The sequence below is a fragment of the Solanum dulcamara genome, chromosome 12 (genome assembly GCF_947179165.1).
Source record: "Solanum dulcamara chromosome 12, daSolDulc1.2, whole genome shotgun sequence".
Lineage (NCBI taxonomy): Eukaryota > Viridiplantae > Streptophyta > Magnoliopsida > Solanales > Solanaceae > Solanum > Solanum dulcamara.
Window position 1 is genome coordinate 1,485,450 of NC_077248.1, and position 27,761 is coordinate 1,513,210.

At 33.8% G+C, this 27,761-nt stretch overlaps 4 protein-coding genes across 5 annotated transcripts; 2 read left to right on the top strand and 2 right to left on the bottom strand.

The window, feature by feature from the left end:
- The first annotated feature begins 801 nt into the window (after nt 1–801).
- On the top strand, nt 802–4,662 carry LOC129877776 (alpha carbonic anhydrase 4-like). Its single transcript, XM_055953307.1, has 7 exons — nt 802–1,000; nt 2,304–2,521; nt 2,806–2,912; nt 3,134–3,236; nt 3,745–3,903; nt 4,031–4,084; nt 4,597–4,662. The coding sequence occupies exons 1-7, from the start codon at nt 904–906 to the stop codon at nt 4,660–4,662; spliced, it is 804 nt and encodes a 267-aa protein (XP_055809282.1). The 5' UTR covers nt 802–903.
- Nucleotides 4,663–7,045: 2,383 nt separating this feature from the next.
- LOC129875904 (UDP-URONIC ACID TRANSPORTER 1-like) lies at nt 7,046–11,906 on the top strand. The gene is made up of 4 exons (XM_055951142.1): nt 7,046–7,660; nt 9,130–9,233; nt 11,059–11,287; nt 11,403–11,906. The coding sequence occupies exons 1-4, from the start codon at nt 7,208–7,210 to the stop codon at nt 11,547–11,549; spliced, it is 933 nt and encodes a 310-aa protein (XP_055807117.1). The 5' UTR covers nt 7,046–7,207; the 3' UTR covers nt 11,550–11,906.
- Nucleotides 11,907–12,003: 97 nt separating this feature from the next.
- On the bottom strand, nt 12,004–20,602 carry LOC129875903 (outer envelope protein 80, chloroplastic-like). 2 transcript variants are annotated; one of them, XM_055951140.1, is made up of 17 exons: nt 19,861–20,602; nt 19,228–19,321; nt 18,987–19,069; nt 18,788–18,882; nt 18,634–18,703; nt 17,554–17,647; nt 17,271–17,321; nt 16,284–16,368; nt 16,146–16,181; nt 15,110–15,263; nt 14,897–15,031; nt 14,212–14,282; nt 14,043–14,121; nt 13,830–13,945; nt 13,560–13,707; nt 12,959–13,028; nt 12,004–12,390 (listed from the first exon to the last, which is right to left on the bottom strand). In XM_055951140.1, the coding sequence occupies exons 1-17, from the start codon at nt 20,479–20,481 to the stop codon at nt 12,236–12,238; spliced, it is 2,157 nt and encodes a 718-aa protein (XP_055807115.1). In that variant the 5' UTR covers nt 20,482–20,602; the 3' UTR covers nt 12,004–12,235. The 2 variants fall into 2 exon arrangements, with proteins under 2 accessions (XP_055807115.1, XP_055807116.1); XM_055951141.1 differs by lacking the exon at nt 17,271–17,321 and having other exon boundaries at nt 19,861–20,601.
- A 1,726-nt stretch (nt 20,603–22,328) lies between these two features.
- LOC129877570 (putative calcium-transporting ATPase 11, plasma membrane-type) lies at nt 22,329–26,893 on the bottom strand. The gene is made up of 6 exons (XM_055953088.1): nt 26,792–26,893; nt 24,159–26,091; nt 23,914–24,072; nt 23,594–23,765; nt 23,166–23,464; nt 22,329–22,995 (listed from the first exon to the last, which is right to left on the bottom strand). Exons 2-6 carry the CDS (start codon nt 26,046–26,048, stop codon nt 22,693–22,695), a joined length of 2,823 nt encoding a protein of 940 aa, XP_055809063.1. The 5' UTR covers nt 26,049–26,091; nt 26,792–26,893; the 3' UTR covers nt 22,329–22,692.
- Nucleotides 26,894–27,761: the final 868 nt, after the last annotated feature.

Sequence of the window (27,761 nt, forward strand, 5' to 3'; positions counted from 1 at the left end):
TTTTTGTTGATTGATTCGAATACACAACATCATCAACTGCGTCTCAATTCCAACCTAGTTACATTCAAACGTGTTTTTACAAAATTTCCATGGGATTGAACCGGATTGACCGGCTGGTAATAAACTCTTGTAGAGAAATAGTCATTTATACCGTCCGTTATAAGTTTGCTTCAATGACCTCGTCGTATTATATATAGGATCCTCACGACATAATCTGAGTGAGAGCTTTGATTACAGGCAAATGCCTCTCCAAAGGCGATCTTTTCGAGGTTCCTAGATTGAAGTAGTTTTTCGTCCCTCTACCAAACTAAAGAAGTCATTATGAAATTCAAACTGCTCGTCTTATTGAAGTACCAAAGGTACATTTAGCCCGGTAACTAGAAAATGAATTTGGCCTTGAATTAAAGTGATGAGGTCGGAAAGAAGGTAGTAGGGCTCCAGTTGACTAAAGATTAGTTCTTCAATTTCCTTTAGAATGAAGGTTGTTATTACTTTGCATGAGTTTAAGTTCTATATAATAATGCACCAAAAATGTTTTTTTTAAAAAAGAAGTTTATAAATCAAAAATCGCTTATTAAATAATTAAAAATAAACATGTTTGATAAACAACTTATTAGCCATGATAAAAATAGTAACTAATTCACTATCGTATGATAATATTCGTGGTAACTAATTAATTCCTATTTTAATGCCATACATCCCCCCACAAATTCCTAAAATAACGCATCAATTTTCTATATAAAGTTCACTTATTTTTCTTACACTTTTGTAGTTGCTGGTACCTTTTTGTAAATATAAAATCTCATATAAAAATATTTATTAAAAGGTCCTCCAGCACCACCACTATCAGCGCCGTGAACTGCCGCCGTATATCGGCTGAGCAGCCTAGTACAACCACCAATTATGGCCAAGACAAATTTTATGCCAGTTGTATTTACATTTCTTTTCCTTTCAATTTCATCATACACAATTTGCAATGCTCGTGATGAAAATGAAGTTAGTAAGTATTATTTTCTATTAATTCCAATCTCATATATATATGAAGTTTTAATTGATATGTCTTCGTCGAAAAATTACACTAGGTCAAAAGGAAAGAAATTTATGTTTGTATATTATATGACTTAATTGATACCCCTTTTATTTTCTTTTATGCTTTTTTTCTTGAATTTTCTAGGTGAAATTTTTGATTCATTAGGTATATGTATAATTAGATAAGTGTTGATGATTCCCTCTTGATATTTTATTTCAAAATAGAGTTAGAGTTAGAGGCGGTTTGAATTGTCTTATAAGCTGCTTATAAGTTGTTTTCAGCTTTTTTTTGAGTGTTTGACTGACCAACTTAAAGTCATTTTGTGCTTAAAATAAGCCCCAATAAATAGTTGAGTTTATTTGGATGAACTTATTTTAATCAGTTTATATGTTGAAAACAGCTTATCAAAAAAAAGGTTGGTTTGCACCTATTTTTTAAAAAAAACTTATAAGCAGTTTTCAACTTATAAGTTATCCAAACAGGCTATTACTCTTAAATTATTAGAAATAGACAATTTTATCGAATAGGTTTTTGCCGTCAAAGAAATGGATTGCTAGGTGGACAACTATTAGCTTTGTGGGCAAATGTGACTCATTTCTTTGACGGCAAAAACCTAGTTGATACAAAAAAACGAACTAACATTAAAAGTGCTCTATTTTTAATAATTTAAAAATAGGTCTAGCTCTTTTTTGATTTTAATTTCACCTTTCTTAACCATGCTGTTTTGTATTTTCATGCTAAAATTATTGGTATAATATTTAGTTACAATTCTTTTTTTCTTTCTTAAACTAAATTTGAATTTAGCCAATAAGTTTTTCATTTTGCATGACAATTATTGTATATACTTTATGGTTGTTGAATCATGTTTTTCTAATACTTGAACTTTGTATTAGTTTGGAGATGAAAGCCTCCAACATTTTTCCTTTCTTGTTGATATTCATTTACTAGTTTGACATAATTTTTCTTTTCTAATAAAAAAACACCACCAAGGAGGAAAAAATTATAAATTAATAATCACGTTTCTTTACATAAAAATATGTTTATTTGGATTAACCTTCTTTTCTTCTGATTTATCCTTCTCAATGTAGCTCTTTTATTATACTATCAAAATTAGAAAAAGATTGAAGTAATCATGGAAAAATTGAAAAACATCGGTTATACTAAAATTTTTTGGGTGGATTTCATAAATGAATTTTTGATTTATATTTTCATATCAAATATTCTTATATCATGGTATCTAATTATTATTATTTTTGTGACACAATATTAACAGATGATGAAACAAAATTCACTTACTTGTTGGGAACAACAGAAGGACCAGAACATTGGGGTACGATTAAACCCGAATGGAAATTATGTGAAATTGGAAAATATCAGTCTCCCGTTAATTTCCGTAATAAAACTGTGAAAATTACCACTGCTATCCCACATTTGAAACCAAATTACAAAATTGCACCTGCTGTGATTGTTAATAGAGGTCATGATATCAAGGTACGTAACTCAAAAAAAAACTATGCTACATTTCATATTTGTAAATATTTAAATTATTTAAACCCCTAATAATTAATTGATAATTAACCCAATATTTTTAATACTTAATATAGTTATATATACTCACACTCACTTGCAAAAAATAAATAGTATTAATAACAACATATATAAAAGTTGCATCATCAAATATAAATTTTGAACTCCTTCGTTATAGTACATTCATCTTCTCGAAATTTTGGATCCGTCTTGAATTAGATTCAACTAATGGTGAGTGTTTTGGGCAGTTGCAATGGGAAACAGATGCAGGAGGTATCAACATAGATGGTACTGAGTACAAATTACAACAATGTCATTGGCATACTCCTTCTGAACACAAAGTTGATGGAAAATGGTTTGTATATATATATATTATAGTATATGGTTTTAAATTTCTATCTCATAATTATACAAATGCATGGACTCTTTAACTTATTTACTCCTCCTACTATATAGTAAGTGATTATTATTTGAGTTAATTAGAGATCTAATCGCGACTTAGATTTATATTAATATATTAATTAATTGATATCAGAAGTGAAAAAGTTGACACGAGTAACGAAAAAATCTTTGTAGCTTTGCTATGGAAGCCCACATGGTTCATCAGAGTGTTGATGGTAGAGTTGCTGTGGTTGCTATACCCTTCAAAATTGGAGCCCCTAACCCTTTCCTTGATGCGGTACCTAATCCTCTCTCTCCCTCTCTCGATTTTTTACTTAGTCTGATATTCGCATTAAGTCCTGATTAATCTAAATTCACATTATATATTTTAATATTTTTTTCATGTTCGAAGCTCGAACTCAAAACAACGTCTAGTTATCTTGTTGGTTCTCTTTTGTCTTTCTCTTACTCATGGTTAGAAGATTGTTAGTATTACCAGTATAATTAAGCTTTGGTAGTTGATTAAATTTTATCAAATTTAAGTCATAATTGATCATTTATCAAAGAACGATTCTGAAGTTGAGGTAAAATTGTTAGTAATATAAAATATTACAAAAAAAATTATTAGCTAATTTGAAAGGTAGTGACAAGTGTCATGTTCACATCACCTAACTTGCAATCAAACATTTTCTTTCTACTCAATTACGTAATTACATATAATGAATGATACATTCTTTATTAAAATAAAATATATATATTGTTTTTTAATTTTAAATATTTTAACAAAATTTCTGATTTTACGTCAGTTAATAGGCCAAGTGAAGACAGTTGATGATAAGGGTCTGAAATTGGGACTAATTGATCCTCAACAACTTGGAGTCAAAGCTGAACCTTTCTATAGATACATTGGTTCACTCACTGTTCCTCCATGCACTGAGGGTATAATTTGGAATGTATTATATCAGGTATCCATTTTTTTTTAAAAAGAAAAATCAATATAACAAGTCATATAGAAATTAAATTGTTAAATAATAAAAAAGGGTAGATGATCTTTTAATTTGCAATTACTGACTATTTTATTGGCTAATTTAGGCAAGGACTGTGTCAATGGAACAAATGATGGCACTAAGAAATGCTGTTCATGATGTAAGTATTAAACTTCTCCTTTAGATACTTATTATTATTATTATTATTATTAAAATGAATGAAATTTCCTTAAAGCCATTTATAAATATAAAATATATATAAATTTTAAAAATATTTTTACATAAATGAGGATGAATGATGAAAATAGAATATCAAATGAATAAATTAAAAAGAATCGTTTTAAAAGGAGCGCTCTCAAAATTACAATAGATAAATGTTAATTAATTTGGTATCATATGTTAAACTATTTTAGATAAAACACTCGTGAGTAGATCGAAGGGGTGCTTTGGAATAACGTTAAAGTTGGGTTATGGGTTCAACCTTTGAAAGCAGTCAAAAATATACTATTTACATTACACTCCTTAGGATGCGGCCCTTTCCTGAACCTTGCAAATGCAGGATGTTTTGTGCACCGAGTTATCTTTACTCATGAGTAGATCCTAAATTTTACATAATTTTTGAATGTTATATTTTCCTTTTAACTTTTTTTCTTGTATGTATGTGTTTAACAGGGATTTGAAGCAAATGCAAGACCAGTTCAGGGCTTACATAGAAGACCAGTGTACCTTGCTATGTAAAATAGATAATGATGGCTTGTAATTATAAAAAAGAAGCATTGTTTCTTCATTGCAATATTATATTGTACCTTAAAATACTCTTATGGTGGTCAAGTATTGGAAATTTCCTATTGTATATATAGATATATTTAGAAACCAAAATGTCAAAATATTTAAACAATCAGATCACTTATAAATTAATTAAATATAAAGTGAATCTTAATAAAAAAAATACAGAAAAAACAATCATCTTCAGAGACGGATCCGGAATTTTGAATCTTTGAGTGCAACTCTATTTTAAATAGTAACCTATGGCAAAATCCCCAACGTAGAATAAAATAAAACTTAATATTTATTAGCAAATTTGTATGCAAAATTTAGATTTTTTCTGTTTGTTCAGTTAAAATTTTGCTTATAAGAGGTTAGTAGGGCGCAAACTTGCATCCCTGCAGTGGTAAACTTGAGCTTTAACCACGGGCACGCACCATAAGACTCATTATTTATAAAGGTGTCATGTATAATATTTATAATTTTCTTACAAATATATATATATATACAAATATACATGTATATACAGATTTTCAATCGAGATCACGGAGTAGCATGACACCCCCTTCCAACTACATAGATCCGTCCCTGACCATCTTGTATTTAACTTAAGCTTTTGTGTAGCTAATCGGTTTTGTTTTTTTTTGTAATTGAGAAATTCTTGAAGATTAATGACGCTTAATTTGAAATTCGTGATTAATGAGTATGTTCTTTCATTTTCTTTCACTTGAATATCAGAGTTTACTTTGTAATAGTCTTGTTGAATTTGTGACATATGATGCCTAACCCCCATAATACGTGTAGCGCTCTTTCTAGTAGTGCAATTACGTTGTACAAACGCAAAATGTAACATTATTAGCATAAAATAATTGACCAATTCATCCCTTTGCTTTCATCAGTAGTCAAAGTTTAAATCTTTGTTCATACAATACGTTCCCATTAATAATTCATTTTCGTTATTATTGACTTACGAAAATAATTATTTAGACATCTTCAAAATTTATTTGATACATATGTCGGTGTTGGATGTCCTCGACATACAATAAAACAAGTTAAGATATCTAATGTACATCTTCAAAATTGAAGTGTTTACTTAATTAAGATGTGTATGTATGTATTATGCCTTTTTTTAAAACTCATTGTCTAATATTTGCTTTCTAATTTAATTTCGAAGATTCAATTCAAAAGAAAATCGAATCTTTTTCCTTATTTATATTAGTAAAATATTAAGGGTTTGATTTCAAATGATGATTTAAAAATTATATTAATTTAAAGTTAAATTTTGTTTGAATATGTAATTTAAATTTTAAAATTTATACTTTTTTTTCTAAATATGAAAATTTCATAATTTGCGAAAAGTACCCAAGCTTGTCAATCCTAACAATCTTATTAAATTAACAAATTATAATTCACAAATAAAGTATCATAAATATGATTTATAAAAGTAGCAGATTTCCAATAAATATGATTGGTAAAATAGGAAGTAAAGTAAGTTTGACTATTACTTTTGCATGTTAAACTATTAAAAATGCAGATTGACTAATTCTCAAACTTGACTCATAAGTAATTTAATGAGGTATAAATATATGTTTAATTAATTACAATTAATGTTAAAATGTCTAATATGTAGGACTTAATCCATTTTGACTTATTGTTCTTTTGTGTAATACAGAGAATAAAGTAATTTTGGGCCTTTTTCACTTTTTTTTTATGTTTATCTTTTCTTTTTCTTTTTAATTTTTTCTTGTCTTGTGTGAAAAATAAAGTACCTCTTATTAATTCTGAAATTTATTTTTCTCTTTTTATTAAATTGTCTTTTGTTGAAAATTATAAAGAGCCAGTAAAAAAGAGTGACACAATTTCACATAAATGAGAATTGAACTTATAAGATAAAATAGATCGATCATCCTTCTACGTATGAAATATATGTTTGTTAAGCATAATTAAAATTGATTTTGCAAAATATTAATTTTAAACATATCAAAAAAGCGTCTAAATACAAATTAATTAGGAACGTTCAAGAATTAATAGCTAATTTAATTTTTTTAATATAATACAAACACATGTTATGCATTTATTTTGCTTGATGCAAACATGAATGTGTGTAAATTTTTTAACCCTATTCAATATTTTCATTGGAGAGTGATTAATTCAAATTCGTGTCGAGGATCATCTCATTCAGACGAAATGCTTTCTATCAAGCATTTTTTGATGCCCAAAATCTCTAATTAAAGAAAAAGCAACCTCTATATCCTGTGTAATTCAAATTTATGAATTTAATAAAATTAAAAAAAAAACAAATTTCTAATTATTTGTTTCTCTTTCTTCCACCTACACACATCCAACAAAAATTCCAAAAAAACACACACATATACTAAAAAAAACCAAATCATGAAACATACTTCAAGATTTCCTCAATCTGAGGAAAAACAACACACACATTTCCATTTTCCTCACTGAAAAAGTTTCTTGAAACTCCTTCACAAATTCAAGAAGCCACTCACCCACTAACCCCACAATGTCATCTTCACAATCAGAAAAACAAACCCTTTTCATTGCTTCACTCATCATCTTCTGGTACTCTTCCAACATTGGTGTCCTTCTCCTCAACAAATTATTACTCTCAAACTATGGTTTCTCTTTCCCTATTTTCCTAACAATGTGTCATATGTCAGCTTGTGCTGTTCTCAGCTATGTTTCCATTGTTTTCTTAAAGATTGTACCTTTTCAGAGGATCAAATCAAGGTCTCAATTTTTAAGAATTGCTACTCTTAGTATTGTCTTTTGTGGGTCTGTTGTGGGTGGGAACATTTCTTTAAGATACCTTCCTGTTTCATTCAATCAAGCTGTCGGTGCAACGACGCCGTTTTTCACAGCTTTGTTTGCTTATCTGATCACTCAGAAGAGGGAAGCTTGGATTACTTATGGTTGTCTTGTTCCTGTGGTTACTGGTGTTGTGATTGCTAGTGGGGTATGTTGAAAAATGTTTAAAGATTTGATTTTTGGGTCAATTTTTTATTTTTGTTTGTTTGATTTATATTGATCTTGCTGTGATTTGTTTTTTATGAATAAAAGAGGAATCTTGGCTAGTGGGGTATGTTGAAAATGTTTAAAGATTTGTGTTTGGGGTCAATTTTGAAGTTTTGTTTAATTGCTTTCTGTTGATCTTGTTGTGATTTGGTTTTTATGAAAAAATGAGGAATCTTTTTCTTGTTTTATGACTGACCCTTTTGGGATCTTTTATCTTTTCCCCTAACTGTAGTTGATCTACACTTGCTAGTACAAAATTGGAGGATTTTTGAAGGTTTTCTTTTGAAGTGTGAATCTTACAGCTTGAGATTATGTTGAAAGATTTGTCTTTTTGGTTCAATTTTCAAATTTTGTTTATTTGTTTTCTATTGATCTTGCTGTGATTTGGTTTTTATGAAAAAAAGAGGAATCTTTTACTTGTTTTCTGATCCTTTTGGGATCTTTTTATCTTTTTCCCTAACTGTAATTGATATGCATTTTTGCTAGTACAAAATTGGAAGAGTTTTGAAGGTTTTCTTTTACAGCTTGAGTTCAGATCTGAGATTTGTTTGCTCCTTTGATACATTCTAATATATCAAAGCAAATTCTAATGTTTTTCTCTACAATGCACTTAGATTGTTGAAATTGATTTCAAATGTAGTCACCATTTTATGATTAATAGACTTTTAGCAAACTGAGAGATCCAAAGTCTGCCGGTGAGAATTTAACAGCTTGTTTAGATGGTTGTTACTTATTGTATTGTATTATTAGTTTAAAAACAATGTTTGGTTTTGATTGTTTCTCGTATTGTATTCCATCATTACATAAAGACAAAAAGTCCCTTTTAATGTAGCACTGATTTGGTGTGATCGTATTCGTTACGTTTTTTTTTGACCGTTCTTTGCTTATTATCTAATAATCCTACATTATCCTTTAACCTATCTAATAATAGTTTCAAGTTATACTTTCTTGGTTACATTTAACGTAAAGTACCTTTTGAGAAGAGAGAAAATGGAAGAAAGGTTTATATACAAAAAAAAAGTGCTTCAGGGAAATTACTTTCTAATTCTTAAGTTTTATCATAGATGCTAATAATTAATGGAGAGTAAGCTAGATTAGCTTACTGAAGTTGCAAATGTAGTTTGAACAGTTATTGGTTCAAAGTATGCCCAGTCGGGAGTAAGTGAATGATATTAGTGTAATGGTTGTGCACTAGCAGGAATTACCTCTATGTAAGATAATTTGTCTTCTTAAATCGTTAGTCTTTACCTGTTTGGTTCTGGAAATCAGTTATGGTATCATAAGGAAAAAAATTCAACTTCTTTAATTTGAAAACTCTTCGACTAGTTGACATCCGTAATACTCTTTCCCATGACTCATTTACTTGATGTGATCTTTTAGTGGTCTGATAAGTATCTTAATTGTTGACAGGGTGAGCCAAGCTTCCACCTTTATGGATTTATCATGTGTATAGGTGCAACTGCTGCTAGAGCTTTTAAGTCTGTTCTTCAAGGAGTCCTCCTTTCCAATGAAGGGTCAGTATTTTCCTGCTTCCTTCCATCTGTTTAAGTTTTTAGTGTTGTAATTCTTGTTGTTCTTTTTTTATCTTTATAATAGTAGATGCAACCATGTTCCTTCGGGTCTATGTGAACTTTTTCACTCCAGAACTATGCATTTCTATGTATTTGCGGGGCTTGTAAAAGCTGAAGTGGAATGAGGTAGCATATTTGCTGTGCACTTCTAACGGCCTTGCCTTGGGACATATTCGCATTGTGAAAAATAGTTTGACTGCAACGGCAATGAAACCACCTGACTTTTTTTTTTTGGCAACTCCTTTCCCTGGATCATACGGCGATACGAGGGTGAATAAGGAACTTTTGTATGCAAAGCTTGTAAAAAGTCGAGCAAAATGGCTACCATTTTAAAGTCCGTCCTATATGGAGGTAGCAGGTTGGCCATCCATCTCCTTTAGCAGTGACTGTTGCTGGAACAGTTTTCTTGTATGTCCATTAGTAAAACACACAAATATGAGTGCAAAAGTTCGATATACTTTACTTCAAACCATTGAAGAGTCTGTGGTACAGAGGAGGTGTTAAGTTTTGAAGTCGATGAATTGAACTAGAATGGATAGGTTGATTGTCTTGCGGAGATGTCACCACAAATCACTTGGAAGGATACACACAGCAATTTGAATATCAAAATTGTGCAAGATTATGAGGCCTTATCATGGACATAGACAGGTTGAGTGAACCTTACAAGTCCATCAGTACAAGCCATCCAAGGATAACCACATATAAAGTTTGGAAATGAGTGTGAATCCAGTAGCTGACAAGTTAGTATCACAAACGTAAGGGCCCAGACGATAAGGAGGCCAAACCGGCATGTCTAAAGCCAAATGCCTCCACGGAGATCCAGTACCCTAACTCAGGTACACAAGCACACAGCGAAGTTTAAGTATCATGACTCTCGGTGCTTGAAACTGGTGCTGGAGGAGAGTGTGAACTGATGTTTGCTGCCTTACAGTTTTTCTATAGAGTTATGTTCGTTAGGAAATTCTTTCTTTGATATAGCTGGTACTTCCTAGAACATTGATGGAAGCTGTAGCGAGGTGAAGGGTGAGAAAGGTGGATGTCAGGAAAAAAACCTACGAGATGTAGCTCCTCTTTTCGCGTATTGGATTATTTGGAGGGAAATGAATGGTGGTAAGTTTGAAGAAGTTGAAAGAGACCACAATGGAGAGTCAAAAGTCCTTTGTTACTTATTTCCACTTTTTGTATAACAAGAATATCCTCTTATCCTTTTCAGTTTAGATGGTTGGACATTTTGAGGATTATGTTAATACGTTCATACTATTTGTAAAGTTGGCACTGTCATATCAATAAGCACTAATCTATCCCCCCCCCCCAAAAAAAAAAGGCAGAATGGAAGTCTTATTCCATTTCATAATGACATTATTATGTAAAAATTATATGTCAAGATCATGTTGTTCATTGGTAATTGAAATGGGGAAACGACCAGACCGCAAATGAATAACATGATCTTCAATTTGCAAGTTTGCAAAAGATTGGAATATGAGAGAAGATAGCTTTTGGTACTTCCATATGATCAAAGGTTGTGGTTAATTTTCATCTCCAACACTTAAAAGATCATTCCTTCAGTATTTGTTATCATACCTAGAGCCTTGTCATGATTTTGATAAATTATAGCTTATTCATCTGTTTCGCTGTTACATGTTGTAGTTTTCTTTTGTGACCTCATTTGTAACCTGTTGTTATTTTTTTCTTAGGGATAAATTAAACTCCATAGATCTGCTGCTTTACATGTTAAGTCTGCCTCTTTAACCTGCTGTTATTTTTTTAGGGAAAAGTTGAACTCCATGAATCTACTGCTTTACATGTCGCCAATTGCTGTTCTAGTTTTACTGCCTGCAACACTCATAATGGAGCCCAATGTGATAGATGCCACTATTACACTTGCTATAGCACATAGATACCTGGTCCTGCTTATTTTGATCAATTCTATAATGGCATATGGGGCCAACTTGTTAAATTTTTTGGTAACCAAGCATACTAGTCCATTGACACTTCAGGTTTGTGCTCTCCTTCTCTTACCCCCTTCCCCTTTGTTTCCAATTTGTAGTCATATTTTTAACTTACTTTTACCTATTTTGAACAACTCTAATCTATGTGCATGACCATTTGTAGGTCCTAGGGAATGCCAAGGGTGCTGTGGCTGTTGTGATCTCAATACTTCTTTTTCGCAATCCTGTTACTTTTATTGGCATCGCAGGCTATGCAATGACCGTCATGGGGGTTGTTGCATATGGGGAATCCAAGAGAAGAATCAAATGAGCTTAGACACAGGCTTCTTTTCTAAAGTCGTGAGTCCCCAGTTTTGTTTCTTGAACATTTGATGCACGGTAGAGTTGGTGATAGATGGATCATCATTGCAATGTAATGAGCGGACGATAGATCAAGAGATGAAATGGAAAAAGGGTCAGGGGGCTGGGGAATCATTTCCTTTGTCCCATTTGTCCAACATGATAGGATGTATGCAGTTGTATCGGTTTCTCTGTTGTTGCACTAACATTTTAGGGGATCGGGTATGGGAACTATTAAAATTATTCTCTTATATTCTTTTGCAGACGTGATAGGATGTATGTATTTGTATCAGATGATATGTTAAAATAGAGCATTTTAATCTCTTGATGTTTTTCTGTTATTCTTATATATATATATATATTGTATACAAACTTCTTGTTAGTGATAAGAATGTCAGGCCTTACAATTATATTTGAAGCAAGAATGCAACTTTAAAAAGGGGGATCATCTTGTTTCTTTTTTCTCAACAAGTCAATGAGAATACACCACAATTCATATATTGACATATTGTGTTCATTTTCAAATTTCTGCTTTGTTACTTCCATCATCTGTAACCACTGGAAGGTGGCAAGAAATTAATGAACAATATGATGGCTCACTAAACATTTAGATCAATCACATTTTGTGTATAAATAATATTGCAGATCCTAATAGTATCAGTTCCTTAGGCCAACCCCAAAGTGAAACCTCCCAGTCCGCTGGTCATTGAAGGCGTACTCCAGTCTTAATGGTCCCAATGGAGAGTCTACGCAAATACCAACCCCGCATCCATATCCACTTCCAGGTTTTCGTCTTGGTCCAGCAGGATCACCTGATAAGGAAAAACAACAATTAAATGGAAAGAATGCCAATGTACAATGTTAAAATCCAGAGTTCAAGAATTCTTTTTTGGGCTAGCTAGCACACGGTTCAAAATGGGTTCGCCCCTCTACCCCTCTCCACTGAACTCATGACATGCATCCAATCCACACATAACGCGTTACACTCTTACCACTAGACCAAAGCCCGGGGGAATCCATAGATCAAGATTTTGGCATTTTGTCAATGATATAATGCTTTAGCATGACAGAACGATAAAATATGTTACAACTTACATCCCCTTACAAGCAAAATTTACACTAATTTGAGTACAATTGCTTGTCAATGAAGCCTCAAGTCTAATAGACAAATTTGACACTGAATCTAAATATAGTTTACATTTCCCGTCATATTTGTGAATTTAGTAGCTGTTGCCTATTATCCAACAAGAATGTGATTTATTCTACCAATTTGGTCGCAATTGAGTACAAAGCATTCAGAATAATTATCTTTCAACAGAGGGGGCAGGGGTGGGGGCCATTAGCCAAAATAGTAAACAACATCAGACCAGGGATACATACCAGGAACACTTCGACCAGATCCAAGGTCTGAACCATAATCAGCAAATACAGCCCCTTCTACTGGCCCCATCTGCAAAATGTGGGAATATGATAAGAAAGATGATGCATAGAGCATTCATGTCAAAGACGTTTATCAGAGAACTAATATATTGTAGAGAAACCCAAGGGTGTGGCTTAATGGTCTTAATGGTTGGTGAAGCTGGAACAAAGACCATGGGAGACTGGGGTTCATATAGCAACATAGAGGCAAAAAAGTTTGGTCAATTCCTTCTCATCTATCTAAGCCTTGGGGCAGTGAGTTATCTGGTAGTTGACCTGGTGGAGTGGAAGGATGTAGGTCCCTCGTGGTGTATTCAAGCTGTCCAGAATCCACAGTTATCAACAACAGAGAGGAAGAGGTGAGAGAGAGAGAGAGCTAAGAAATTGTAGGGAAAGACAGCAGTTTTCTAAAAATAAAAGAACATTAGCAACAACCATCTTGGTAGAGTCGAGATAGCACCCCACGCATCATTGAGATGGATGAGAAAGACGGCAAAATCCACCAATATCTAGAGAAATGAGTTCAACTATCAGATTATAGTTTCCAACTGCCTCCACTTACCAGAGGGAATGAAATTTCACCACAGCCAACCACATAAGACCGGCTGGAGCCGACTGCCCCTTCTTCATATCCTCTTACACTGTTGGTTCCACCAATCGCAAATGCTTCATGAGGCGGAAAATTACCGACCATATGACCACCAGAGAAGCTGCAAAAAGACTCACAATAACCAGCAATTTAAGTTACGGGAATTTAAAGAATGCAGTTGACGGTAGAAAAAACAAATTTAGCATCTTTTGAGCTAATCATCATAAAAACGGGAGACTGTACCTTAGGAGAAGATGCATAGGACCTAATACCAATCCTTTTCTAGCACGAGCATTGACTCTGTTGAAAACTAACCAGTCTGACCACACAGGAAGGCCCTGATCCATGTTGAAAACAAACTGCAAAACAGGGAAAAATATTGAAAGGGTGCATCAAGATTTTTTTTCTATCCCTTTATTTACTAGACAGAATCTGGCAGAATATTAGGAAACTAACCACTGAAGAACCAGGGCCACTGGAACCAGTATAGACAGTCTCAAGTTTGGCAAGTAACATATCATCGTGAGTGTTGCCACTGCAACAGTTCAGAAAGGAACACATTGGACACTTTCTTATGGTCAGATATACAACACTTTAGGCAGCATAAACCACCATCAATCTATACCTTGCAGTAAGTGGACTACTGTAGTAGTCCCTTATAATAGGACTCCCCTTGTCATCCCGAGCACCAGCACGCTGAGAAATTCAATTAGGAAGGACAAATAGTAACAGCATTAACATAAATGAGAAACAAAGAATATCTCAGACACTGGGAAGAATAATCAAATAACTCTGTTGATTCCCAAGACTAGAAACAAGAAAAGAGTCTTCATCCTCTTTGGCACTCTTAACAATACAATCTTCACCTGAAAAGATTATTCAAACTACTCATCCCTAGCTCCTGCTCATTATTGCATTAATGACTCAAATTATTCCTAGGGCTTGTCATCTTTGCATCGCTAAGCACGAGTAACATTTATCTTTTATATTTTAGACAAAGCATAAGTAATGTTTCTCTTTAACAATGAATACTCCAAACTTCATGTATAGGAAATACTCTTCGGTCCCTGAAACAACAGTGGTTCAGTGAAATTTTATTACTCCCTCCGTCCCAATTTATGTGAACAAGATGACCGAGGTGAGTACCCCGTGGGCCTTACGAAAACAACAGTTGAGTTTCTCACAGGCAGAAATTGTCATTCTACTGTTTTACTCTCAAAATATCAATAAAGATCTTTATCACTACATTGCCCTATATAACCACATCCGAAAATGCATAAATTATCTTAATACATTAATATAAAAGCTACCTGAAATATGATTCCAGCTGTCCCGTTCCACTTTGGCCTGAATGGCCTACTGTATTCAATCCCGGCAGTGACACGTCCTATTGTCAGGCTACCATCGGGTTGACTATGAACAAGTGTGCCAGGTGTCCTCGAATTCTAGTCAAAATAGGAAGTTGGGTAGACATGAGCTCTCAAGAGCTGTCATGATATATACTATAGGGAACTTTAAATTACCTGTATCATAATTGATCTTGAAGTTCTCTTATCATCTCCTTCAATCCATGGATCTGTGTAATTTATCCGAAAGACTGAGTCAACTTGTCCCCGCTCTAGTGACAAATTCAGCTTTTGATTTCTTCCGAAAAGATTCTTGTGGTATATAGCACAACTGAAATGAAAGGGCATAATGAACAGCATATCCTTGGGAGAAAACTGAAAGTGATCCTTTATTTGGGAAAATAATTCAAGGTGGAAATTTAGTAGACATATAGACAATAATTGATATCTACTAACACTCAGTAGGTTAATTACTCGCAGTGATGTCTGCTTATAGAGATCTAAGGCTTTCTTCGAGAGAGCTATACTGTCTGCTTATAGAGATCTAAGGCTTTCTTCGAGAGAGCTATAATTGATATCTACTAACACTCAGCAGGTTAATTACTCGCAGTGATGTCTGCTTATAGAGATCTAAGGCTTTCTTCGAGAGAGCTATACTGTCTCTCAAAAGAAGTCCATGTAAGAATTTCTTTCCTAGCAGTATTTTAGCTAAAAAGTAACTCATTCTACAGATTTCATTTCTGAGAAAAGATAGTCACATTGGCCACTTCATAATGGCCTTCTCATAAAAGCTATTTAGAGTAGATTTGCAGCTTGTTAAATAAAAACACTAAAAGTGATAGAAATATATAGATTTTGCAGAAGTGCTCTCCAAGGAATTAAACTTTTCATAAAAGTGCTTCTCAGAAGAGCACTGAAATATGCTGCTTTATTTAGAATAGAAAGAGTCACTTTAAACCCTTAATGGTTTCTTCAGAAGTTCTCCCAAATGTTAACTGAACTTAATACATAAAACTCTACATACTTAGCATATGTATAGGTTTCACCAGTACACCAAGTTAATAAAGCACAGCCGGAGTATGTGATATTAAGAAATTTCAATTCAACCACCTAGAAATGTAAACAACAAAGTATTGAACAATCTCAAGAACGACGGAAGAAAGCTATGCTGTGACCATTAACACCACAGAGAATTTCATACTATCGCAATTACCTGCCAATCAGTCCAGCAAGGGGTCCACTTGTGATCCTGAAATTAAAATAAATACCAATAAACAACAGTGGAGGAACCAAAAGAGACATAATGACAAAGTGGTTTTCCAAGAAAAATAACTTCTCAAATATCACATACCCACTTGAAATTCCACCACCGGCAGAAATACCACCCCCAATCTTACGCTCGACAATGTTCATAACTAAGTCTACCTTACCAGTGTCTGCAATATAACATCAAAAAGTTACTCTACAGAAAGAGCAATGGTAGCACACACAGTAGATGACCAGAAGGGTAAGGAAGGGCCCTGAGTCCACCAAATATTTTGTTGTGCATACAGTCTCTTTTATATATACGACATTTTATATAAAGCTTTTGCCTAATCACTGTTCACCCCAGCACAACCAACACACCCACAAGCAAACTAGCTTTTTTAGTTATTACTAAGTGCTAATCTGTAAATTTGACAGCGCAGGCATATTTTTCCATAACCCCTAATGTCTTCTCTAAGAACAAACCGCTTCTTTAACAAATCAGTTTAATATTTTTTATTCTTTCTCGGATCTAATACATGATGTATTTTGCCTCTTATTATTTCAAGTTAGATTAGACTATAATATAAAGGTTACTTATCAAGAAAAGATGTTAGTTTTTAGGCTGAAGTCCAGAAAAAAACTAGTAATTAAAGAATAAAGTACTTTCCATGTTTCCAAAAGAAAAAAAGAAAGAAACTTTTACAAGAGGGAATACATTCATTTGCCTCATAATGCATCTCTTAAACTGAAAGTGGTATCCTTTTTTTTTTTAAACCAAGACAAAGTGGTGCCTGTTAGTAGTTTTTTTAATCAAGTGATCTTATTTCAAGTACGCCCCCCCCCCCCCCCCCGGGGAGGGGGGGGGGAGGAATGTACAAGACATTCAACTCTGATTATAGACTTAAGGAGTCAATTAAATCCAGCAGATTCTTAATTCCTTCACAGCATCCCCACCCTCCTTCCCAAAAGAAAAAAGCAGACAAGCATTGAAGACTTCTCTTTCATCCCATAAACACCCACAATTTCTATCTAGCCATGTAGTCCAAATTATACAAAGGGGATGAAGAACTAGTGTTTGTTAGTTTATTACCTAATAAAGGATTTTCCCTGGTATCCTTAACTTTTTCTTCCTTGCAGTGACCTGCAAACACCATATCTCTACAATTTCATTATTATGATATTTTTTTCTTTCGATACTATAGTATCATTTCAACCTTGATTTCTCTCATGTAATGCCCCCCCCTCCGGTCTGCAAATCCAAAAGAAAAAGAAAACATCCCTGCGGTGCCCCGTTTAACAAACATAAACATGCATTTATACACAAGGAGAAGTGCAACAAGATTAGACAGTTGAAACGATCTTCACTAAAGCACCTCCAGCAGGTTGGGGAATAATGCTAACATCTTCCATAATGCCCATAGCTAAGACAGTGTCCACATCTCTTTTCCCTTGAAGCATGCTGTAAACCTAAACAAGAATAGACAAAATTTGACATTCAAACAAGCACAACAATAGTGGATTTCCCAGGAAGAAATATGGCATACAATTTGGAAAACTCTATGCAGTTGCAGAATCAGCAATTTCACTTATGCCAATTCACAATTAAGAAGTTACAGAAGCGGCAAAGAGTATATAGACTCTTTTGGTCATTTGATACACTATGTGAATCTCTCAAAGAGAAAATCATGATTAAGGACCTCTCCTCTTGCAATAAACAAAAAGAAAGACAATGTCAACTCTGTGACTTCTAGATTGAGATGTATAAAAAGATAAACTAGAAAAAGTTGGGGCTTTTATGTTGTACAACAAGCACAAACGAGAAGACGTTGGAAAAAGAAACGGACAGGAGGGTATGTGCTAAGCACTTACATACTTTACCTACTTTAGTTCGCTACTCTTATATATTGTAACCTAGAGCCCGTTTGGATGGGCTTTAAGTTGGTCAAAACCCTTTTTAGCTTTTGGACGTGTTTGTCTAATGCTAACTTTAAGCCATAAAGTTCTTAAAGTCGGTCAAAAATGAAAAGTTAGAATTCCTAACTTTTTTTTTCTAAGTGCTTAAAGTCATTTTCTTTGACCATGAAAATTACTTTTATATCCCTTATATTTTAACTAAATTTTCAAACTACCCTTTTTATTCTTTTTAACCCTAAAATTCACATCATTTTCCTTATTTAAGCACTTTTATCCAAACACTCAACTGCTTATTTATAAAAATAACTTTCAGCACTTTAAAGTTCTAAAAGCACTTCATATATAAAAGTTACTTTTTTTAAGCCCATCCAAACGGGCTCCTACTTATAGAAACACAAAACTACTAAGAATATGTTTCAAATTGTAAAAGTTCTAGGTATAACAACATGTATATTAGAACACAGCTTAACACTAAATTTTTAAGAGAACAAAAAAAATAACAAATGATGTTAGAATAGAAAAGACTTGTTTAAGTATACCTGCCCTTTCTTTGTAGTAAGTTGCCGAAGTATAGTTTCAGGCCTCGTTTTCCCTACAGTTGGCTCACCACTGAGACATGCAAACAAGTATAAGATATTGCTAAGAGTTATTGCATTCACTAAAAGCATAGATATGAGAAAGTTGGGTCCTTACGTCTTATCAAGGAAACGGATGGCTATGTTATTCACCTCTGCTTCAGAAACCTCTAGCCTAATCATACCTCCAGAGAGAATTTCTACGCCCGATACCTACAGGACAAGAATCTTAACTCAGATTTCCGAAACCACAGTGTAAGGCATTCAAAACAAAAATAAATAACACCAGGTTGCATATTTCATAATCAAGTGCTAACCGCTCCAAAAAGACCCCGCTCCATGTACCAACCATTTATAGAGCTTATTATTTCATCTATCCACTTGATATTGACAATTTTTCCTGCATTGATTGACACCAAAATAAGCACTTACCATACATAATGTAAAATATAGGCTGATTATTTAAAGTACTTGAAAGAGAAAAATATAAAAAAGAAGCTTTTGCATGTGAAAAGAAATGACAATAGAGTGCGTATAGAGAGTATAAGGAAGGTGTACCATATCCATCTCGAAAAGAATCCTCTATAAACCTCGCTGGAAGCACATTGGCTCCTTCACACACCAAACCATGGAACTCTTGGTTTGGTTCTACCTAAGCCAAAACCTAATGATATAAGCAATTACACATCGGCAAAAAATGATGAAATAATATATTTTAGTTTAATTATTACAACCATTTTGGAATGCAGGGAATACTACTTAGAAACTCTTAATTTGATAATACAATCTACATTTGCTTATAAAAAGAAACTCCTTTCATTTGATTGAATTTCTATCCAAGTTGAATATGCCTATTGTTGTTGAAATTTCAATAAATAAAGTGAAATAACACCATCTGTAATCATGATTCTTTCTAACCAATGCAAACACAATATCTTATACACCATATTGTTTATCATTTTTTGCTAAAAAAATCGACTTTTGAGCTAAATAAGATAAATAACTCCTGCAATTCACTCAAATGGCAATGACAGATAATCCATTTACCTTGATAGAGACAATCATTCTGAAGCATAAGTAGTACTTAGAAACTAATACAACAACTACTAGTCCGCGTCGGCTATACAAATACTCACCATCTATTCCTCTCACAATAAGTACTTAGAAAACTAATCAGAGTAAAAAATGTACCTGGAATACCAGACGAATACCATCTCTAGTATCCACAGCAATAGGCATACAAGAGCAAAAGTACCCACTAGCAATGATCCTATGCACATCCTCTTGTACTTCTTGCACAGTAAGCGCCGAATTAGGTCGACACGCTTTGAGTGCATTCAATACCTCACTCTCCAAATCCTTCCTTTCAAGTTCTTCACCATCTTTGCTTCGAACTAAGACTTCACTTATCAGTACTCTCTCCTCGTTCCCACTCCCCGTTTTCGGACTCAAACTTGAAGAGTCATCGAAGTTGCTCTGACTCAATGCGATTGATGCACAGCAAAGTAAAGGTGGAGTATTTGATAAATTCCAGGAAAATGGGTTGATGGGTTTTCTTAAAAATTGAAGAATTGCATTTTGGGGATTGAACTTATGATGAAATGGGTGTTGGAATTTGGATAAGGTTTGCAAAAATGAATCTTTGGGATTGAGATTTTGACGAAATGGGTGTGGGAATTTGGGGAAATTTTGTAAAATTAAGTGAAGATTGGTGAAGAATGGGTTAGGGGTATGGTGGTGTAGAGGAGGAGGAGAGAATAGAGGGAGTTTTATAGCAGATGAAGTGAAGCGAACGTCTTCGTTTTGGAGCATAGCTGGAGGTTCACCGGTCTGCCGTGCCGCACTCCGGCAGAAACAGAGAAAGAGCCGTCGTGCTAAAACCCCTTTGGAATTTATAAACCCAGACGGTGTTTTTTTTTTTTTTTACCCGTATCCCATACCCATATATTGAAGCCAAATTATTCCGAATTCGCGCTCTCTTAAGCTCTGGTTTGATATAGTATAGTATAATATTATGTTTAAGATAGATCGTATAATTTGTTATTATTTAATAATAATTTTATTATTTGATTTAATTTTATGATAATGTATCGTAATTGATAAATTTATGAAAATGTCCTTAATTATTATAAATATTAATAATAATTGAAGAGGAAATTTTAATTTGAAATTCCTAAAAGCTTCAAAAATTATTGCGGAGGAAAATGAGTAATACGACAGTAGAAACAATAGATATATTAGGATAACATTTAATAAAGTATAAATTAAAATTATTTAAAATTAAGTAAGGATATAATTAGAAAAAAAATAAGTAAACCATGGAATACCACCAAATTGGTGGTTTCAAAAAGTGGAGGTTTTCATGGTTACAAAATCATGAAATCAAATCATACCATACCTTATAATTAAAGAAACAATTAAAATAAATATGATTCTTTTACTAACTATACTATACTATATCATGGAAAATCACTATCCAAACAAGCTATTAGACTCCCATTCGGCAAGAAGCGACTTCCTACCAACGTGTTAATTGTATTGCAATTTAAATCTTTGAAGTATACCTTTATATTTCTTTTGTAAATAAATGTTTGTAATTAAATGATACTGCAAACTTTGCAATACACATGATTTATATATTCTTTGAGTAATTCTTCTATATGATACATCAGTCTATTCACGTCAAGGATTTGGTCTAATTTTACAAAATTTATAACGATGAGAATTTTTTCTTCTTAAAAAATATAAACTTATCGGTCAAAGTTTTAGATTTTAAAAAAAATTACAATTTGATATCTTACTTTATTGGAGAGTTTGAAAATATGTGCGTAAACAAACACTGATTTCAAATCAAAATTTGAAATTGAGTTTTGAAATCCTATGACCAAACCCTACCTAAAAGTAAATATTTTTGACAGAAACTGTTATGAACCAGCCTTGGCTCAAGCCTCAATGTCAATACCTACACGGATGCCACACAACTAGTTATTGGGACGAAAAGAAGCAAGAGAATTGGAAGGCCTTTGCAAAGGTTGATTTGGGACTCAGACCCAATTAACAACTAACTAAAAGGACGGCGGATGAGAAAGAACGGTTTATGTCAGTTGTGAAGAAATTGTTTGTTTCTCTCATCTTTTTTCTAGAGTCTAATCTTCTCATCTCATTCTTATATCTATCTTAGTTACTTTGTTATTTCAATATTTTCATTGTAATTCAGTAATTTGAGTAGTGTTAGTTACGAATCTAAAGTTATAATCGCATTCCAACTCTCTTATTAATATAGTGAAGAAATCGGGTTTGTTATAGAAACTCAATAAATGATACCAAGGTCGTAACGTAATGATTAATTTAAGTAGATTGAATTACAAGATTTCAAGTTTAAATGAAAGATTCTTTATTTGGTGACGAGTTAGATGCAAAATCTCCAGTAATATAAAGTGCAGTCCGGTGCACTAAGCTCCCGCTATTCGTAGGATTCAAAGAAGGGACCAACCACAATGATCTATTGTACGCAGCCTTATCTTGCATTTCTACCAAATGTTGTCAAATGGCAAGAACTTCACCAATTATTCCAGCAACATAAAGTGCAACGTTTAAAATTTGCACTCAAGCAACTTTGTCTTCACAAACTAAAAAGAAGCTTTTCCTTTTTCTATTGAAAAAAAAAAATCGTTCTTACAATAAATGATTTTTCAACATCTCAAACACCAACTAGACAACTACAAAAAATGAGTAAAAATCAAACAAAAAACTTTCCATTGGTTGAATTTGTACTATGAGCTTTTGTTCAAGTCTTCAATTTGTATTTTCTTTCCATTTGGTTGTTTCTTTTCCTTTTTTCACCATCAAAACCGGATTTCACAGTACTTGAACATGGACCATTTAAACCATATATAGGCGTAGACGGATCTGTTTGGAAAGTAGAAGCCCCTTTGACTTCTTGATGTGAAAACACAGAGCCAGGGTGCTGATCTTTGAATAGGAAAAAGAGCCATTCCATATTACGTTGGCGCTTCCCTTCTCTTAGGCAAGTTCTGGACCATTTGGTAGTAGATTATAACCATCATGATGTTTGGTATTCTTATATTCAATAGGTATCAACTTCAATATTACTGCAACAAGCAGGCTTGCAGCACCAATTAAGACACTGAGCAACCATAGTTCCCAGCTGAGTGGTGTAGTGCTTGCAAATGTGCCTAAGAACTCAACGATTATAACTTGGAAGACAACAGTGGCAGTTATGACACCTAGGAATATCCAGCTTCCAAAAATGCCACGGAAAACATTTATCTTCTCCATGTCACGACTGTTTATTTCATTGAAGACCTGTATCAAACCCCGAAAAATAAATGACAACCTCTTCATAAAGGTACATCTCAGTGACAATATTACAAATACAAATCCATAGCACGGAAAATGCTCATTCTTTTTTGAAAGAGCAGAAGAAAGCATCGAACAAATGTATCATCTACTGTACTAAAGTTCACAGTAAATACCTGACAGAACACAAATGTGTTGAAAATGAAAGTATTGAGAACTATGGTAGCGTCTGAATCTTCAAGGCTCAGAATATGCTTTCCAGTGAAGTTGAAAACTAAAAGTATAGCAAGTTGGAATATACTTTGTCCAATTATATTTCTCCACATCGTCTTGGAAATCAAACTCACTTCCCTACCAACAGGAGGTCTGTTCATTAGTTCTTCATGAGGTGGTTCAGTGGCCAAGGCAATTGCGCCTAAAGTGTCCATAATAAGGTTGACCCACAGCAGCTGAACCGCAGTAAAAGGAGCGGATCCTGTTATGTTATAGCAACAGGTAAATATCAGCTATCAATTTAGAAATTTGTTCTCACTTTTTTTTCCAATGGCACACACTGATCACTAACAGAAAAACAAATGAAGAACTCGTATAGAACATTGAATACCTGAAATGCATGCGGAGATAAAATTGATCATCAGAGCCACAACACAGACTGTCAGCTGGAACTGCACAAACTTTTGAATATTTATATATACAGAACGACCCCATTTAGCCACATTAACGATTGTGCTAAAGTTGTCATCGAGCACTATAATGTCAGCACTTTCTTTAGCAACCTGATAATGTATTTAAGAAAAGAGATGTCAAGAACAGCTTGAAATTATCTATATCAAGAGATGGTAAATTGTCATTTGGAAGCTTTAATACAAGAAATCGTAAATTAACATATTAACCTATGACAGGACTCGGGAGCAATTTACAAACCTCTGTGCCTGCAATACCCATAGCAAATCCAATATCTGCCTCGTTGAGAGCAGGAGCATCATTTGTGCCATCACCAGTAACTGCAACAATCTCGTTAAACATACCTCTTAGATTATTTACCAACACAAGCTTGTCCATTGGTGATGATCGAGCGATCACCTGCATTCAAGATTGTAGCATTTCAGGAACAATTTATTTACACCAAATGGATCAGCAAGAGTGAGATAAAACAAGCAAGAGCATACCTGAATTCTAGGAATTATATTCCTCATTTCATCAGAAGTTCTGTTGCGAAATTCTGGGCCTTCAATGGCCAAACCATCAGCAGTTAGTATCCCGCATTCTTTAGCAATGGCTTTGGCTGTCTTAATATTGTCACCAGTGACCATTCGCACAGTAATTCCAGCAGCTAAACAAGTTTTTACTGCATTTTTAACCCCAGGGCGAACTGGATCTTTAATCCCGACCACAGCAACCAATGTGTAGCCACTATCAGGAATACTATCTTTTTCATAACCATCCTCAATGTCTTTGTAAGCCAAGCAAAGAGTACGTAAGGCTTCGCTGGTGAATTCATTAATGACATCCATTATATTTCTCGTCCGATTTTCTGTCAAATGAACAATTTCACCATTAAGATCGATAAACCTGTCACACATCTTAAAGATTATCTCGGCTGCACCCTTGCAGAAAGATCGGCTGTTTCCATCTGGTAGAGCAATAAGCACAGACATTTTTTTCTTTTCTGAATTGAAAGGCTCAACCTTCAGCAGTTTGCAGTCCCTTCTTTGCTTATCAATATCACCACCAAGAAGCAATCCATATTCTAATATTGCTGATTCTGTTGGTGTACCAAGAATAGATTTTTTTCCGCCCTTATCCTTAACAACCTCTGCCCCTGTATTGTGAAATATTGCCTGAAGAAGCAATGCCAATTCTTTTTCTGGTATATTTAAAGGTATTGCATCCCCACCTGCATCAGTTTCTACCTTTTTCGTTTTTTCACAAATCCATATCTTATTAACTACCATTCGGTTTGTTGTAAGTGTTCCTGTCTTATCAGTGCAGATGCAAGTAGCGGATCCCATCGTCTCACATGCGGACAGATGTCTCACCAATGCCTTGTTATCCATTAGCTTTTTCATTGCAAATGCAAGACTCAAAGTCACTGCCAGAGGCAGTCCTTCTGGTACCGCAACAACAATTATAGTTACTGCTGTCACAAAGTAATTTAGAAGAGTCATTGCATCGCCAGAAGACCATTTCGTGAGCTCATGGTGAAGTACTTTCTCTACCAGAAATCTTACAGTCAAAACCATAAATGTCAGAAGAGCAAATGCCAATCCGATCTTTCCAATAATGGTAGCTACACCACTCAACTTAACTTGCAGAGGCGTCTCGTCTTCTACACCATCTGCTAATCTCTCCATCAGCTTACCCCATTCAGTTTTCATTCCAACAGTTGTGATTAACATCTTAGCTGAACCATCTTGCACTTTGGTTCCAGATAGAAGAAAAGGTCTTCCTTCGTATATGCTTATTGGCGCACTCTCGCCAGACATGCTTGATTGATCAATTAGCAAGCTGTATCCGGATATGAATATTCCATCTGCAGGAACCAGATCACCGATAGATAAGTGAACTACATCACCAACCACCAAGTCATAAATCGGAACCTTTTGCCTGGATCCATCTCTTGTGACCTGGATAAGTATCTTTTTCTTCTCCTTATCCAAATCCCTAAACTGCAACGACTGCCTGTAGTCACTAATTGCAGTAACAACGACTACCAAGAATACGCTCAATAAAATGCCTAGCCCATCATACGTTCCTTTTGGCCAACCTTCAGTGGCAAATCCCACACTATTGGAGACAGCAGCACAAACCATGAGGATGATGAGAGTTATATCCTGCAAAGCCTCCCACAGGAAAGTCCAAAAACTCTTAAAAGGCTTCTCCGTATATTTGTTCGATCCATATATATGTTGTCTGGCAGGTACATCACTAGTTTTGACTCCTATATTCAATGAGACTCTCAGCCTACTCGCGACACCTTCAACTCCTCCAAGTTTCTTTAAGGTTTCAAGGTCATATGAACTAACAATCAATGCAAGTTTTTCCAGTTCAGCCTCCATGATACCATATCCCTTACCAGCTCTGGAGGCTCACTGTAACCAGCTGAAGAAAAATAGAAATCACATTAGCAAAGGAGAAATAAAGAGTATAAAACTTGAATGTCTGAATGAAGGCCTTCACACGTTTGGCTATAAAATTATGGAATATTTTCAAAAAGGCGTTTTCACTTTTTTCACTCCAAATTACTCACAAAAAGTCAGAAACAACTCCAAATTGTATTCATGGCCAAATGCCAGCTTCAATTTGGCAAATATCATTTCTCACTTTGAAAACAAAAACTAATTTTTTCAAATTTCACAATGAAGCATGGTCAAGCTCCCACTAAATCAGCAAATTATTCCACCCATGAAACCAATTCAAATCTCTTCCTGACTCGATAAAAAAAAATGAAACTAGACAATTGCTTGCCTCTCCATAATATTGATCAGCATACCATTTTTTTCTCAAGTTCCTTAAAGCCATGCTATTAACAACAACAACAACAACAACATACCCAGTATAGTCTTACAAAGTGGGACGTGGGAACAGTAGAGTATATACGAAGAAAGTGCTCTAGGTCTATTAGGATTTAGAGTTAGTAGATTCAAAATAAGCATGATCTTATTATATGTATACATTGTAAGAACTGCAATTCAGCCTCTCAACTTACCTAGAAAAAAAATAATCAAGTCATACAATAAATAAATAAATAAATCACGCTATCTGTTACGAATTGATGAAGAAAAAGCATTCGAAAACTCACACTGGATCCGATTACATCTTGAGAATGGTAGTTACAATCTTATCGCAGTTTAAAAAGGATGAAAGAATATAGTTGAGCTTGATGCAGAGTTGAGTAACTTTAGTTCAAATCTGATATTTTATATCTGACAAACAAATTATGACTACTCTGCCTATATTTTACGCTCCAGATCACACGGGTTGTGGAATTTTACTGAATTATTATTGTTGTAAACAAATTGTCACTACTCTGAAATCAGTAACTCAAGAGAATTATAATTCCAAACTCATAAATTTTAAATTACGAGTAGATTCTCTCTTCATCTTCCTCCTGTCCTCTGCTTTTGCCATTACAAAAAGAGGTTAACTTTTCTGTTGGACACATTTATTAGTAATTATTTATTTACAACAATGTAGCGGCACAGACGGACGGACATTTTATAAAAATAAAACCCAATAATGGCAAATGGACAAGGAGATCCAAGATGTGAAAAAAGAATTTATAAAAGTATAGTACAGTAAAAGTACACATAAAATTTATAAAGCTAGTTTTTTTAAAAAATTATAATTTAAATTTTTATTTGAAGGTCCAACTTGGCCAGCGGTCCAAGTGGTGTGACTTAAATAAGAAAAAAAAAATACCAATTTGAATATCATCGTTATTAGTATAAGAAATAATTATGCATTTGATTTTTCAAAAAACATCTCAATTATATCATATAAATACCTTACACATATAAAAATATTCAAAATAAAGTACAAATAATTCTTTTAATTAATCAATCACCCAAAAAATATATATAAATCAAGATATAATAGTCAAAATTTCAACATCTACATAATCCGTTATACATATATATAAATTTTATATGTAATTATGAACTTGGATACAATATTCGATATTTCAATATTTTGTTTATAAATATGAAATATCCTATCGAATGCCAAACTTTTCTTAAAATGCACATAAAATATCATAATATTCAAATCCC

Excerpts from the sequence above, each read along its gene's own strand:
- LOC129877776 (XM_055953307.1), top strand. The coding sequence starts at position 904 with ATGGCCAAGACAAATTTTATGCCAGTTGTATTTACATTTCTTTTCCTT. Across the intron at positions 3,237-3,744 it reads CTAACCCTTTCCTTGATGCG|TTAATAGGCCAAGTGAAGAC; the intron begins GTACCTAATCCT and ends ATTTTACGTCAG. Across the intron at positions 4,085-4,596 it reads TAAGAAATGCTGTTCATGAT|GGATTTGAAGCAAATGCAAG; the intron begins GTAAGTATTAAA and ends TGTGTTTAACAG.
- LOC129875904 (XM_055951142.1), top strand. The coding sequence starts at position 7,208 with ATGTCATCTTCACAATCAGAAAAACAAACCCTTTTCATTGCTTCACTC. Across the intron at positions 7,661-9,129 it reads GTGTTGTGATTGCTAGTGGG|GGTGAGCCAAGCTTCCACCT; the intron begins GTATGTTGAAAA and ends AATTGTTGACAG. Across the intron at positions 9,234-11,058 it reads GTCCTCCTTTCCAATGAAGG|GGAAAAGTTGAACTCCATGA; the intron begins GTCAGTATTTTC and ends TTATTTTTTTAG.
- LOC129875903 (XM_055951140.1), bottom strand. The coding sequence starts at position 20,481 with ATGCTCCAAAACGAAGACGTTCGCTTCACTTCATCTGCTATAAAACTC. Across the intron at positions 15,264-16,145 it reads CTTGCTGGACTGATTGGCAG|TTGTGCTATATACCACAAGA; the intron begins GTAATTGCGATA and ends CTTTCATTTCAG. Across the intron at positions 15,032-15,109 it reads CAAGATCAATTATGATACAG|AATTCGAGGACACCTGGCAC; the intron begins GTAATTTAAAGT and ends TATTTTGACTAG.
- LOC129877570 (XM_055953088.1), bottom strand. The coding sequence starts at position 26,048 with ATGGAGGCTGAACTGGAAAAACTTGCATTGATTGTTAGTTCATATGAC. Across the intron at positions 23,766-23,913 it reads TGGGTATTGCAGGCACAGAG|GTTGCTAAAGAAAGTGCTGA; the intron begins GTTTGTAAATTG and ends ATACATTATCAG. Across the intron at positions 23,465-23,593 it reads TATCTCCGCATGCATTTCAG|GATCCGCTCCTTTTACTGCG; the intron begins GTATTCAATGTT and ends ATAACATAACAG.